This window comes from Eucyclogobius newberryi, unplaced genomic scaffold, assembly GCF_026437365.1.
Source record: "Eucyclogobius newberryi isolate DKJ021-1_F unplaced genomic scaffold, fEucNew1.0.hap1 SCAF_7, whole genome shotgun sequence".
Lineage (NCBI taxonomy): Eukaryota > Metazoa > Chordata > Actinopteri > Gobiiformes > Gobiidae > Eucyclogobius > Eucyclogobius newberryi.
Window position 1 is genome coordinate 21094696 of NW_027316389.1, and position 15921 is coordinate 21110616.

The window sequence follows — 15921 nt, forward strand, 5'->3', positions numbered from 1 at the left end:
GTGCTTCGGCGACTCCCGTCTAAACTTTCTGGCGCGTACCTGGGTGTTGGTTGCCCTAGTTACGGGAGCCGCCCGCGTGTCCGTTTTGTGACTCCACTCATTCTGCAGAGGGCACACAGTCGATTATGTCCTTTTTCACACCAAACACAAACTATCCCGAGTTTCACCCCTAATGAAGATTATTCAACGTGTGTGTGTGTGTTTCTGGACAGGTTATGCTTGTGACTTGTGCTTTGGTGTTTGTTAGCGCTGCTTTTCAGGAGGATTCTAAATGTCCTGGTTAAAATAAAGAGTAACTAAATAAGAATATAACTCATTGTGTATTTCATGTTTGTAGAGAATCAGGTCTGGCTCAGAAGGTTAGTTTGCCAAGAACAATATAAGTTTCTAAATAATTGCGACTTTTGTGGAGAACGTTTACTGAAATCAAAAAACATTCCTCAAAGGTCTCGGACGGGGATAAAGTTAAACTGACGAGCTGCGATCTCTGTCAAAGCGGTCTGATGTTTTGTGATGTTGGATGCAGAGTGAGCCCTCCACTCTGCTCAGCCAGGACAGGATCTTATGTCCAGGTCTCGCTTCATTTACTAACTTTGACCAATGGGAAAACACTGCTAGCATGTAGCGCTAGTCGCAGCAACAGGGCCACATATGTGTTCAGACTGTCGCAGACACAGACCCTGATGGTGTGACCGTGGTGCAGGCTCCAAAAAGCTTATACAGTCCAGGCATTAGAGAAGCACATGATTCAGAGACTTTCTACTCATTTGGATTTTAAAATAATATGGTGCTTTTATTTTCTCTGCTTGGCTTCGTGATGAAGTGGATGAAGTCCCACTGGGGCCATAGTCAATCAAATTTGTCCATTTCCAATTTACAGTACTTTTAAGGCTATAGAGTGCTCCTGAATAAAAGCAGCGCCAACGGAACTTACAACGAAAAAATAAATTGTAATAACCAGTCAATAAGCCGCAGGTGCCCACTCTGTAACTTGAGATATTTACACATAAGTAATTCGATTGTAATAAAACACACAGCATGTTGAAGCTTAACAAACGGAGAACACATCACTACTGTCCCCTCTGTCTCTACTGTCCCCTCTGTCCTTGATGACTCTGTGTTGAGCTGATTTACCAGCGTCTTCACATCGGGTTCATCTGCCCCTGAGCTCGTACTTATTGAGTGAGTGTTATGTTGTGACATGAGCTATTTACACATAAATATGGGCCAAAGTAATGATACACATGTTGTCTTTTGACCTGTGAGTCAGGTTTGGAAAGTCTCATTTCACCACAGCAGATCGCCGTGTATCACATGTTTTGAGACCCAAGTACATAGCGTTAAAGTTCAGAGGGATGACGACCCTTTTTAACATTTGTTTTGTCTAATTGTCAATTAATCTGGGACAATAAGACTAGTAACTGCTGACTAGTAACTGAAAAACACTTTAGTTTTATTTCATGGCATTAAAAATATATACTGTAGTTGAGTCTGTTGGTCTGCTGTTTATTTAAACTTTTTTTTAAATTGACAATGATGATTTTATTTTCTAACGGTAAAATCCATTTTGTCAAGCCCTGCGATGTTATTACTGTTGTGTAAAAAAAGAAAAAAAAAATGGGATTAAACGACTCTGCTCAGCGTTTTTACACCACATTAACTGACAAGAACAACACGATACGCAGAGTTGAACGTTGTAACCCACAGTATTTCAGTCCGAGTCTACAACAGTCCCACAAACTGAAAACGGTTCACATTAGTAGTTTGTATGGATGCACGGTTTTAATTTGTTTCTTTAAGTGATGGGTTGAGCCCTTCGCGAGTCAATGCAGTGCTTTTATTTTGCTGTAATAATTAGACCACGTTGCGAGAGAAAACGCAGAGAAGTGATGGCGACTTTGATGCTGCTTTAAAGGTTTTGATGCTCTGTTGTAGTGATGAAGTCATGTTGTAATGTTGCTAACGTTAGCGGCTAACCTTAACAGTTCCATCAGATGCCAAATACACTGTGTTAAAGTCCATATGACGGGTTCTAATGTTTTTCTAATTATGATGACATTTACTGAGTTAGTCCCTGTGGTAAATAATTATAGTTTTTATCAGTCAAGCTGCAGTTTCTGAAGAAAATTTGGCAAATAAGCCGTGCCGAGTTCTACAGCCGTATCCCTACACATGTGATGTCATCAAAATGTGCCCGTCTGTCAATAACGCAGAGAAGATTTGCACGAGACTGACATCCGTTCATGGCCACGCCACAACTGTAACAACATTTTGGTTTGGCCCAAAATATTCCAAGAACCATAAATAAATTGAGTAAATACAATGAAATTTCAACTGATAGATTTACTTTTTGTGAGAAATGAGATAAAAAATGCTTTGCAAAATTGCCCATCCAGAACTGAACCAGAATTAAACTAGAACCAGCCAGGTCTGAACCAGGACATTGTTTACAGTATAGTTGCTAGGTAGCGGTTGTGGAATTTAACCTCGGCCTATGTCATTATCTGGCTGCGTCAAACCAGGAAGTAAAATTATAAATTTCGCCAAAATGGCCAAATTGCAGAAAAACGGGCAAAATCTTAAAAATAATCATTGTCCCTTTGTTTTTACTCTGTTAGGGTTTGTGTAGTCTAAGGTGTCATATGGACTTTAAATAACCTCTGTGATTAATATTAGCCCATAAATCTTGCAGTGACACACAGGTTAATTACAGGTATTACAGTGAACCTTCACTCTGTTAATAACAGTGACGTTTAAGTGGTTTTAAGCATGACCAGTCCCTCCGTTCTAATGCTACTTTCCAGTCGAACCTCAGTTTCTGTAGTCTAGTTGTCAAGTCAGAATAACAAGTAACAGTGTAGTTTATTTGCAGTATCAATTCATAAAAGTAATTCAAACTAGGAATGTGCTCAAATCAACCAAAATGCAGATTCATTAAAGTTTGTCAATTTAATAACCATGACTGCCTTAATGGTTTATGAAGCATCTCTTGAGAGTGAAAAAAAAGTTCTTACATCTTTAATAACAGACTAATGTTGGATTAAACCTCTAACTATTATTTACATTGTGCTTGTGAAGGTTAAACTCTTCTTTTGGTGAACATCTCTGTTGTTCTCCTGAAGTCCCTGGACGCTCTCCCAGTTCACGAGTTTCCAGCTCAAGCCGCGTTCCAGAGCATTTTCAAGTAATAGCTGAAAACATCCCCGGAACGCACCAACGTCCTCGCAGCGGCTCATTTGTTTACCTGTTGCTATGGTGATGCCAAGTGCGTAGACGTCGCCGGTCACACATCACTTTATGGGTGAAAACAAAACCCAGCGTCCTTTTGAAATGAATGGGCTGCGATCAGGGATGAACTTCAAATGAACGACACAAAACTATTCAAAAAGTAACATAAAGGACCAGTGTGTCAGCTTCAGACGATCGGGAGGAGACGATGATAAAAGTTTTTAAACAACTGGACTCAAAGCGGATCATATGTGTTTCAGACGCACATGTTTTCATATCAAACACCTGTTAATTTCCACATTTTCTGATAAATGAGTTGGCAATCAAAATAAAATATGAATCCACAGTATTTGTATTTTCTTACATGAGTTTTTGTTTGGTATGTCTGTAACCTGTCACTTTTAGTCTTATTTTTGGGGTGATTTAAGCTCAGTATTTATGTTTTGGATTTCATATAGTTAAATTAATTGTATGAATTAAGTTATAGATGTATACTTTGTTCCTTTATTGGTCCTGGAACAAAGTATACATCTATAACTGCATGTCTGTGGTCATTTATCACGAGTACAGGCTTACTGCTGCTGGTTGCTAACATACATGAACAGAATACATTTCATTTACATAATTTTTTGTCATGAAGCATTTAAATGGAATGATAAATAGTTATTGGTGAAACTTGATGTCCATTTTAACTCTCAGATTTAACACTTCATCTACATTTTCTGGATATTTTGGCTCAAACCCAAAGGAGTAACGCGCATCCTCTGTCGTCTCGCCCTCAGATGGAGTCGCCGGCCTCAACGCCAGCGCCGCCGCCGCTCCACCTGCTGGCCGCGACGGGGAACAGCGACATCTCGTCCCCCTGCGAGCAGATCATGGTCCGCTCACGCTCGGTGGCGGTGAACACGGCCGACGCCTCCCTGGGCACGGAACCCGAGTGTCTGGGGCCGTGCGAGCCCGGCACCAGCGTCAACCTGGAGGGCATCGTGTGGCAGGAGACGGAGGACGGTGAGAGACCACGGTGCATGAACTCGCGTGAAGATTTGGGCAAAATTAATTATTTGAAAAATTATTTGTTAAAAATGCTATTCAAGCGCTGAGTAACTTTTTTGACAACTTCTTATTTAGGATCTTAAGTTTGAATTTGTAAGAGTTGGACCATGACCATAGGTGAGGGTAGGACTAAAGCTGTTCGGTGTGACCCAAAGGAATATCTATCCTGGATTTATCTGACACTTTGTTTACAGTTTACAGGAAAAGCTGCGATAGCATCTTTCAAAAAACATTTTCCCGACGTTGACCTCCCGTCCTGACAGCTTCGCGTGACACATCTTAGTGCTAAATGTGTTCAGAATCGGAGTTAAACTTACCCCACGCCATGTGCTGTGGTGGAGAGGGGCCCGTGGGGTTAGTTCCTTTCATAAAAGTAGCTACAACAGACGCAATGCTAAACATGGGCGCTAACACAGAGCTAAACTGTGCTTGATGTGCTGCTGCTCGGAAATAAACCCCGTCACACAAAGACATGGTTAAAGAGAAAAGCAACACAGCACAAATGAGAGATAAGTTTATCAATGAGACTCATTTGTGGATATATGTACCGTATAAGTCGCACCGGAGTATAAGCTGCACCAGCCAAAAAAATGCATAATAGAGAAGAAAAAAGCATATATAATTCGCACTGGAGTATGAAAAGCGATTGCAAGTGTAAAAATAACAAATTATATCACATAAGTCGCTCCGGCATATAAGTAAGTATAAGTTGCACCCCGGCCAAAACTATGAAAAAAGGTGCGGCTTATAGACCGGAAAATACGGTAAATGATTACTCTATGCCTTATTGGTTTATAACAAGTGAAAGCAACGATCTGTGTGAGTCATACCATTTATTTGATTAGATTTAGTTTTAATTAGGAACAGGCATCACTAAAACAAGCTTCTTATGTAGATTAAAATGTTTGCAGTCTAATTAGCAGCTTATAGGCTTAGAGAAAAATGTATTCCCTTTAAAAAGTTGTTGTGCTGCGGTGCTTGGGTCACGTTTATCCAGTCTCAAAATGACGCATAGGCCGGTCACGATAATTACTATAGCAACATATCGTTCTATAGGTCGTCAACAGTTACTCAGATATGTTATTCTGAGTAGTAAGTATTTTTGGTACGTGTATTTAGTTCCCGTCACCGCAGACAACACATGAATATCCGTATCGTGTCTGCAGACCCTAAATACCTCTTCCTCTCCCTCTCGCTCCATCCCGCTCTTCCTCTCTCCCCCTTTCCATCACTCTCCATCCCTCTCTCCCTTTCCATCACTCTCCATCCCTCTCTTCCTCTCTTCCTCTCTACCCTCTCTTCCTCTTTCCCCCTCTGTGCAGGCATGTTGGTGGTGAACGTCACCTGGAGGAATAAGACGTACGTGGGGACTCTGCTGGACTGCACGCGACACGACTGGGCCCCTCCCAGGTACAAGCCACTCCTCGTGTGGGTTTTACTGAGCATTTAAAGGGGCCGTACCAGAGTGTTTTTTTAACAGCCGTGACTACAGAGCCGCGGCGCGGTCAAATAGCCCAGCAGTTTCAGGAGCCGCAGCACGGCCATATAGCCTCATGGCTAACCCTAACCTTAACCCTAACTCTGACCCTAACCCTGACCCTAACCCGGCGCGGGCAAATAGCCCAGCAGTTTCAGGAGCCGCGGCAAGAAATAGCCTAGCAGGCTCTGTAGACGCTCTCTTTTTTTACCGTCTTGAAAATTTAAGAAAGATTTTGTATAGTATTCATTTTAAACTTTTTGCCATCGTCCAAACTTACTTTGCGAACTCATTCTAAGCATTGTGGTTATTCATCTCGATGGGTTTTTAAGAGCTTTTCAGAACTTAAATCCAGGTTTGGCTGCACCTAATTAACAGGGAGACCATGTGGGCGCTGTTGGCTCTTGATTACCGTAATTGTTTTTATGTAAATGTTTTGAATAATTTCTTTTGAAATATAATTTTTAAGCTAAAATTACAAAGCCAGAAATAGCTCGTTTTGCCATATTATTGTCCCTGTTGTTTTGGGATATTTTTTATACCAGAATTATGACAAATAATTGACTAATAATTGTTTTTTACCGTGTTTTCTCAGACAAGTTGAAGCTCAAGATCATTCACCAAACCGGCCCCGTTTTTTCCCCATAGTTTTGTGATTTTTGCAGGCTAATGCTTACGCTCCCAGTACCGGATGTAATGTAGCCACAAAACAACTCTGTATCACCATTCAAAGCACAAAGTTGACTGCATAATACAGGACTTAATTAATGCATAATCGAGGAATTGTCTTGTTTTATCTTTGTGTATTGTTTAGTATTTATTCTAAGTCTGTGTATCTCTGCTGCTCCAGGTTCTGCGACTCTCCGACCAGCGACGTGGAGATGCGAACAGGCCGTGGACGGGGCAAACGCATGCGCCCCAGCAGCAACACGCCCCTGAACGACAACAGTAACTCGTCGGATAGCAAGGCCAGCGGCAACAGTAAAACCAGGGGCGCCGCGGCCAACAGCAAAGGCCGGAAAGGCAGCCAGACGCCAGGGGCCGAGGACGCCAAAGCCAGCCCCTCCGCCGCCAAGAGGAAAACCAAACCCGCCTCAGACATGGAGCCCACGTCCAGCTCCGAGGACACCAAGGGCTCCAAGAGGATGAGGACCAACTCCACAGGTCAGACGCCAAAGAGGGCTAGAGGTTCAATCTTCAGTTAAGATAAGATATTGAGATAAGATATTCCTTTATTGTGGGGAAATTCCGTTGTTGCCACGCAGATAGATACAGAGGAAAAGGACATAACTTATAGGAAGTTTAAAAAGCACTCTTAATAGAAGAACTCTTATAAACAAAAACTCCTATAGACAGAACCTCTCATTTCTTAACAAGGAATGGAGGGGAAAAATAAAGTAAAATAAAAAATAAAAACAGCTAGCGTAAGACAAGATAATACTAATAATAATACTAATAATAATAATAATGGTAAAATAAACACTATTTACATCAGTTATATGCACATGAATGTGACATTATTGCGTGTGAGTATAACAGTAATTGCACATGAATATGACGGTATTGCACATAGTTAAGTCAGTATTGCGAGTGTTCAGGGCTAACAGTGTTTGTTATAAAGTCTGACAGCAGCAGGAAGGAAAGAACTGCGAAACCTCTCCTTCACACAGCGAGGGTGGATCAGTCTGTCACTGAAGCTGCTCTCCAGAGCGGAGAGAGTGTCCTGCAGGGGGCGACACTCATGGTCCAGCATAGATGTGAATTTAGCCAGGACCCTTCTGTCCCCCACCTCCTGCACCGAGCGCAGCCCAGGACGGAGCTGGACTTCTTGATGACTTTGTCCAGCTTCTTCCTCTCCCTCTCTGTGATGCTGCTGCTCCAGCAGGCCACACCGTACAGGAGCTGATGCCACCACAGAGTCGTAGAAGGTCTTCAGTAGCGGCCCTGTCACTCCAAAAGACCTGCGTCTCCTCAGGAGGTAGAGCCGACTCTGGCTCTTCCTGTACAGTGCGTCTGTGTTATGAGTCCAGTCCAGTTTGTGGTTCAGATGAACACCCAGGTACTTGTATGAGTCCACTCTCTCAATGTCCCTTCCCTGGATGTTCACTGGTGAGGGGGCAGTGGAGTGGTGTCTGTGGAAGTCCACCACCATCTCCTTGGTCTTCCCCGCGTTGATGAGGAGGTGGTTCCGCTGAAACCAGTCCACAAAGTCCTGCGCTAGTCCTCTGTACTCCGCATCATCATCGTCGTCCGTGATGAGTCCGATGATGGCAGAGTCATCAGAACTTCTGCAGGACACAGTTAGGCTAATGTCATACCAGTGAGAGTTTAAGATGCGAAATACTAAACTTGATATACCGTATATACCGGAGTATAAGTTGCACCAGCCATGAAAATGCATAATAGAATAGAAAAAACATATATAAGTTGCACTGGAGTATAAGTCACATTTTTGGGGGGAAATGTATTAAATCCAAAACCACGTAACACCTTCAGCTACATGAGGGAACTGAGGCTAACTGTGGGAAGTGTCTGGTATGTTAATGTAACATATTAACAGTTATTCAGATAACTATAGCATAAAGAACATGCTAACAAGTTTACCAAAGCATCAGTATTACCCCAAATCACTAAATCCTTTGAATTCTTCTTCCTCTGTGTCACTTCTAAACAACTCCTCAAACTCCAGAGGTAGAGGAAGTGCAGATTCTTCTTCTGTGTCGTCTAGAGCCTAGAGCGCCCTCTTCTGGTTGTCGGTGTGAAAATAATCAACATATGACATGCGGTTGCCAGTGTGAAAATTACGAATAATATCACATTTAAGTCGCTCTGGAGTATAAGTCGCACCCCAGCCAAAACTGTTAAAGTAGTAAAAAGTAGTCTGGAAAATACGGTATATTAAAAAGTGTTCTGTCTCTACAGGTTCATAAATGTTTTGATTCAGCAGTTTATTGTTGTGTTATTCATCTTTATGGACGTTGGGCCCATCCATCCAGCTCTTTGATGAAATTTTATAGTCTGTACAACATTATGAAAACTAAATTATAAAAGTGTTTTCCATTGCAAGTTTAGCCCCGTCTTAAGATGACTACACTTTTTACTTTAAAAATGGTCAATACAATTAATCTGACTTTAATATAGTCCAGTTGGGTTTTTAAATGACTTGAGTTTAGACAGTGAATAATGTGCTGGTGTTGTCGGTGTTGCCTAAAGGTCCTTCATTGCTGCTTGTTGGTGTGACAAATACAAGTTGCTGTTGGCCTGGCGTCTTCTCCTTTTAGTTTGGGGATATATTTGGCCTGTTTTACTTGTTTTAGCACTCACACGTGACCTTTACTTTTCTCTCGAACACAGTGTTCAACTCTGAATCTCTTGGTTAGTCCGTCTAAACTTTGACAGCCTGTAAATATTAATAGACGTATAATAATGTCAAAGGCCAAAAAAACTCTGTCCTTTTCTCTCCATCTTCTAGGTAAATCTGAGGCGGTGGACCGAACGTGCCCATCGCCCGTGCTCATCGACTGCCCGCACCCGAACTGCAATAAGAAATACAAGCACATCAACGGACTCAAGTACCACCAGGCGCGCGCCCACAACGACCAGGACGTCCGGCTCGACCAGGACGCGGACAGCGAGTACGGAGACGACTCCTCCTCCCTCCACCCGGACAACATCTCGTGCAACGGCGCCTCCATTTCCCCGGCGCGCTCCGCCACGCCGAAAGGCCGCGGGTTCGACGCCCCCTCACCGTCTGCAAAAAAGGGCAAGAAGAAAAGCGGGGAGGCGGAGCCGGACGGCACGGACGGCGGAGAGGAGGGCGGCTGTTTGACGGACGACGCGAGCAACGACGGGATGGACGATAGGAAGGTGAAGAAAATGGCCGCAGCGGGGAAGAACGACAAATTAAAAGGCGCCAAACCCGGGCGTCCCGCTTCTACCGCCTCAACGGCTCCACCGCAGGGAACGCCGCCGAACTACAACCTCCAAGCGTCGTCCCCCGCCATGGGAACGGTGGTGCAGTCCGTCCCCAAAAGCCCTCAACTCAAAGGCGCGCAGCCTAAACTGGTAGATCCCTCCACTAGCCCGGCGTTGGCGAAGGACAAGAAAAAGAAGGATAAGAAAAAGCGAGAAGGTAAGGAAGGCGACAGTCCCAAGGCGAAAAGACCAGAAGATGGGAAGAGTCCATACGCGGAAGACGCCTTACTAAACGGCTCGTCGGACCCGCATCAAAGCCGGTTAGCTAGCATCAAAGCGGAGGCCGATAAAGTGTATAGCTTTTCGGACAACGCCCCGAGCCCGTCAATAGGCGTGTCGAGTCGCAACGAGCCGGGCGCGCCACAGAATCCCCCGCACGCAAATCAGAACGGCGGCGATAACACGTCCGTCAAAACCGGCAGCCCAGCATACTCGGATATTTCGGACGCAGGGGAAGACGGCGAGGGCAAGGAGGGGGTTAAAACGGTTAAGACCGAACCCAACCAGGGCGCTAGGGAATCGGCGAAAAAGACGCTATTCCCGCCGCAAAATCCCGCCAAAGAGTCGCCGTACTATCCAAACTACGACGCCTACTACTCGCCGAACTACCCCAACCCCAGCCCGGGAACTCAAGCTAACCCGGCGCACGCAGACAGCGTCGTTAAGATAAAAAAGGAGGACGATTTGGAGGGGGAAGAAGTGAAATTAAAAACTGAGCCACAGGACGACCGTAAAATCGAAACCTCGGGACTGCCGCAGCAGTCGGTCATCCAGCAAAGATCAAATATGTACGCACAGCCTTTGTATTACAACCAGTACTACGTCCCGCCGTATTCGTATCCGCCGGAGCAGGCCTACCACGCCCACCTGCTCGCGTCGCAGCAGAGCCCCAATCAGCCCGCCAACTCCGCCTACCGCCAGCAGTACGACGAGCGGCAACGGCAGGACGGGAAGAAGGCGGACATTAAGCAGGAAGTGAAAGCCACGCTGCCGCCCACTCTGTCCCGAGCGCCGAGTTTGACGGATTTGGGGTCGAAAGGGACGAAGGGCAAAGAGGGCGGCGGCGGCGGCGAGCAGGGGAAGTCTGTGATCATGGCCAAAGCCGAGGAGCAGAAGCCGCAGACGGGACCGCAGCAGCAGCAGCAGCAGCAGCAGCAACAACAACAACAACAGCAACAACAGCAGCAGCAACAGCAACAGCAGCAGCAACAGGAGGGGCTGAAAATGAAGCTGAGCGAAGCAGGGCATCATGGGAAAGAGGAGGGCAAACCAGGGGTGGAGCCAGGACGCACAGTGGGGGTGGAGCCAGGACGCACAGTGGGGGTGGAGCCAGGACGCACAGTGGGGGTGGAGCCAGGACGCACAGTGGGGGTGGAGCCAGGACGCACAGTGGGGGTGGAGCCGGCGCTGTGGTACAGACAGGTATGCACACACTTTGCCCGTAAGAAGAAGTGTTGTATAGAGTTTGCATTGACGTTTTATGAAGTAACACAGGGTTAATTGGTGGTAAGGCAATTATTAGATCATTTTTTTTGACACCTATGTTTGCTTATTTAATGAATAATAATCACACAGGCTAGCTCACTTTGTCTCAAAGCTATTGCTAACTTTTATTAAAACGTGAAATGTAAAATAAACAATGAATTAACATTTTATATAGAGACCCAATTGATTTTATGTTTGTGATGCTATTTTAATATGTATTATGGCTCAACAATGGCATAAGCTCATTGAGACACAAACATAAACCTTTATTAACTCAAAAGTATTCATTTAAACAAGTCAGTGACATTCACCTGCACCTCGCTCACCGCTGCTTAAGTTTTAATTGAGTTTTTGCGACTCTTGGAAACCCCGTAGAGATGAAGCTAACTGAGGTATTAGCAAAACACTGTTCTATATTTTGACACTTTTTTGTGACATATTAATCATTACAAACACCGTACAAACCTTAAGTGTTCAGCTCTTGAGTACATTTGTTTAACTGGTTTCATTCACATTCTCACACTCGCCTGTCGTGTGTTTGCGCACTCCAGGAGCCGGACTCTCGACTGTGGCCCTACGTTTACCCAAACAAATACTCCGATGTCTCCAAACCCCAGGAGGAGGAGCGGTGGAAGGAGGAGCGCGACCGGAGTGACAGAAAGGCCAAAGAGGAGAGGCCTCGGGGCAAAGAGGGCACCCCAAAAGAGGAGCCGAAAGACGTAGAGAGCCGGACCGCGGCCCCCGAGGAGCTGCGAGCGTCCGGGAAGGAGCCGCGGGCCCCGCACATGCAGTTTTCCTCTCCCCTGTCGCAACACCAGTACATGCCCTACATGCACGGCCCCTACTACAGCCAGGCTTACGACCCGAGCCACCCAGGGTACAGGGGCATGCCATCGGTCATGATGCAAAACTACCCAGGTGAGTTTAAAGGAAACAATACAGGGGTTTTGGTACAAGTGGAAATGACAAACTGCACCAAATGTTTTAGAATCGTTTTAATCCCCTTTCATCCATAGATTTACCTGGAGCAATGTAACTTTTAAGGCTGTTTTCTCGAGAGGCTTTTAGATCAGATCTTTAAGCAGCGTCAAAATGTCCTCAATTCCAACCCTAATTAATTTAAGTTTCAATCCAGTCCTCTTAATTTCTGTAGCACATTTTACAAACAAAAGCAGTTTTACATAGTGAATAAAACAGAATAAAAACAGAGCAAAACTAAAACGATGTAATGCAAAAGACCAATGGGCACAAGTAAAACAAATCTATAAAAGACTGCAGACATCGCAGTAAACCTGGCTCTCTTCATTTGTCAGATTAAAGCGCCCCAAATATGTGCAATGTAGGACATTTTTAATACATAAACTCTAAAATCATGCCCCACTTTATTATAACTATCCTTCTCCTCTTCGGCCTCTTGTTTCCTCTCAGTTCTTACCTCAGCATCCTTCCACTCTTAAGTCATCTTCTCTTCTCTGTACGTTTCTGTCGACGCCAATTAAACACTGCCTGTCCAAAAAAAAAGCTGAGCTAAGCAAATACGCAAATACAGCAGGTCCTCTCCTCCTGCAGGTAATAATCTTTCAGCTGCAGCACGGTATTTAAACCCAACTGAAACAACCATGTGGAAAGACGAATCCCGTGGTCATTGAGTAGATATCCGTGTGTTTGAGAAGGGTCAGATCTTTGGCATCGAGCAGAGGAAACACAAGGAGAAGCAGAAGCTAATGTACTACAGATTTGAGCCCCAGTGAGAGTGTTTGGAGCTGGAGAGGGCTTTGTGCAGTGGTCACTCTCCATCAATACAAGATCTGTGTGAGGAATAATGGAAATGCATCTTTTTAATATTGCAGAAGCTTATTGAAACTGTGCCACAGTGAATGTGTGCTGTGATCAAAGCTAAAGGCCGTCTTACCAAATATTAGAGCAAGGCTATTCAAGTTAACGCCCAGGGGCCAAATCGGGCCATCTAAGCAATTTAGTCCCACAACCCATCTTCCATATATAAAAAAATATATGAAATGGGTTGGCATTACTTTAGAACTGGTTTGGTCTTGGTTTAGTTCTTGTTTAATTCCGCTTTAGACATGTTTTGAATCAGTGTTAGTCCTGGGTCAGCTCTGGTTGGTGCTAGTTAATTCTGGTTCACTTTTGGGTGGGCAATTTGGCGAATCAAAGTTGGCATTTTGTTTGTTATTTCTTACAAAAATCAAATCCATCAATATTTTATTGTATTACCGCATTTTTCCGGAGTATAAGTCGCACCGGCGTACACCAGCCAAAAAATGCATAATAGAGAAGAAGAAAAACAGAAGTCGCATTTTTGAGGATTTGGGATAAAATCCAGGACCAAAAGCGGACATTTCATCTTGAAATGCAATTTAAAATAATAACAGATTAGAGAACATGGTGAATAGGTGAACGTATGCTAACGCTAACACCTTCAGCTACATGAGGCACAGACAGAACTGTGGTAAGTGTCTGGTATGTTAACGTAACATATTAACAGTTATTCAGATAACTATAGCATAAAGAACATGCTAACAAGTTTACCAAAGCATCAGTATTACCCCAAATCACTAAATCCATTGAATTCTTCTTCCTCTGTGTCACTTCTAAACAACTCGGCAAACTCCAGAGGTAGAGGAAGTGCAGATTCTTCTTCTGCGTCGCTTAGAGCCTAGAGCGCCCTCTTGTGGTTGGCATGTGAAAATAACTAATAATATCACATAAGTCGCTCTGGAGTACAAGTCGTACCGGGCAACACTGTGAAAAAAGGTGCGATTTATAATCCTGAAAATACGGTAACTCAATTGATTGAAATTGTGTTTTGGTGGGAGCCAAAATGTTGTTACAGCGGGGGTGTTGTGCACTGTTGAATCGCCCTGTATTACAGCGTGTGCCCCTTTTTTCTACTGTGACTTTTTATTTTTTTTGGACCGTCCACTCGCTGCACAAACGAACACTGACCTCTTGTTCTCGCGCAGGCTCGTACCTGCCGCCCGGCTACTCGTTCCCGTACGGAGCGAAGGGCGAGGAGGGCGAGAAGGCGCCGCGCTCCAGCCCCAACGTGAAGCCGCCGGGCGAGGCCAAAGCCCTGGACCTCCTGCAGCAGCACGCCAGCCAGTACAAGAGCAAGTCGCCCTCCATGCCGGACAAGCCGCCGCCCCACGACCGGGAGCGCGAGAGGGAAGGAGACCGGCAGCCCAGGTCCTCGCCCTCCCAGAGAATCATACCCTCGCACCACCTGGGATACCCGCTGCTCTCCGGACAGTACGAGCTGCCGTACGCCTCAGGTTTGTCCAGGAGCGTTATGGGGCCGTTGAGTGCGACATCACTCCGGGCGTCCTCATGAGATAAAGGGCCCGTCTTTTGCTAGATTTCTGTAAGGGCATTTGTGATGGAAGAAAAAACTACTTTGGGGGTCGTTTTGAGGCGCAATTATCGCTAACTGAAGGTTCACAAAAGTTGCATGATATGGGACCTTTAATGTTGTATCGAAGGGAACTGAAACACTAAGTACTGTATAAGTATAAGTCGCACCAGCCAAAAAATGCATAATGGAGAAGAAAAAAAACACATGTACTTACATGTGTTTTGTTTTCGCTCTGGAGTCTAATTGTTTTAAGACAATTCAAGACCAAGAACAGACATTTCATCTTGAAATGCAATTTAAAATAACAGATTAGAGAACATGGTGAATAGGTGTACGTATGCTAACGCTAACACCTTCAGCCACATGACGCACAGACAATGAACTGTGGTAAGTGTCTGGTATGCTAACGTAACATATTAACAGTTATTTAGATGATTGATATTTATGGATGACAAGAAGGTGAAAGTTATCGTTTATTGACTCGCTAACTCAGTGTTTTTGTTTTTGTTTTCCCTCAGGCCTCTCGTCTTCAGCCATTGTCGCCAGTCAACAAGCGTCCGCTCCATCCATGTATCCACCTGCCCGGAGGTGAGACCGGTAAGACTGACTCCTGTTCATCTTTTAAGACCTGGTTTTGACCCGCTTGAGGCCTGCTTTAGTCCCACTTTAATCCTGCTTTAGCCCTGCTTTAGTCCTGCTTTAGTCCTGCTTTAGTCCTGCTTTAGACCCGCTTTAGTCGTTGCTTTAGTCGTTGCTTTAGTCGTTGCTTTAGTCGTTGCTTTAGTCGTTGCTTTAGTCGTTGCTTTAGACCTGCTTTAGACCTGCTTTAGTCCCGCTTTAGTCGCTGCTTTAGTCGCTGCTTTAGTCGCTGCTTTAGTCGCTGCTTTAGTCGTTGCTTTAGTCGTTGCTTTAGTCGTTGCTTTAGACCTGCTTTAGACCTGCTTTAGTCCCGCTTTAGTCGCTGCTTTAGTCGCTGCTTTAGTCGCTGCTTTAGTCGCTGCTTTAGTCCTGCTTTAGTCGCTGCTTTAGACCCACTTTAGACCCACTTTAGACCCTGAAAACAAAAAGCCATGTTCTAGAAAATAGAATAAAAAAAGCATTTTTCCATTCGGCTGCATGTGGAAGTCTGTTTTCTCGCCTGCTGTATTGGTTTATAGCGCCCTCATGTGGACATTTAGTAACTTGCTCCCTCAGCTCTTGCTAGTTCAGTCTTGTATCATTACACAGTGCTTTCCAGTTAAACCCTAATTACAATTACAGTGAGGATAAGAAACGGAGCTCGACAGTTTTGTTTCAAGTTTTCTTGCTTCCGGAAGTACATTTGTTATTA

The 15921-nt window shown here is 44.7% G+C and overlaps 1 protein-coding gene across 2 annotated transcripts in view; it reads left to right on the forward strand.

Annotated features, from left to right (window-relative positions):
* znf609a (zinc finger protein 609a) overlaps nt 1-15921 on the forward strand; it is a 46779-nt gene that overhangs the window by 23697 nt on the left and 7161 nt on the right. Inside the window, exons 3-10 of one of the 2 annotated variants that reach the window (XM_072435907.1) lie at nt 4011-4236; nt 5604-5691; nt 6609-6922; nt 9231-11005; nt 11102-11155; nt 11770-12136; nt 14203-14511; nt 15110-15179. In XM_072435907.1, the coding sequence (XP_072292008.1) occupies nt 4011-4236; nt 5604-5691; nt 6609-6922; nt 9231-11005; nt 11102-11155; nt 11770-12136; nt 14203-14511; nt 15110-15179 (3203 nt within the window). Of the gene's footprint in view, nt 1-4010; nt 4237-5603; nt 5692-6608; nt 6923-9230; nt 11006-11101; nt 11156-11769; nt 12137-14202; nt 14512-15109; nt 15189-15921 lie in introns of both variants that reach the window. The other variant, XM_072435908.1, reaches the window with a different exon arrangement.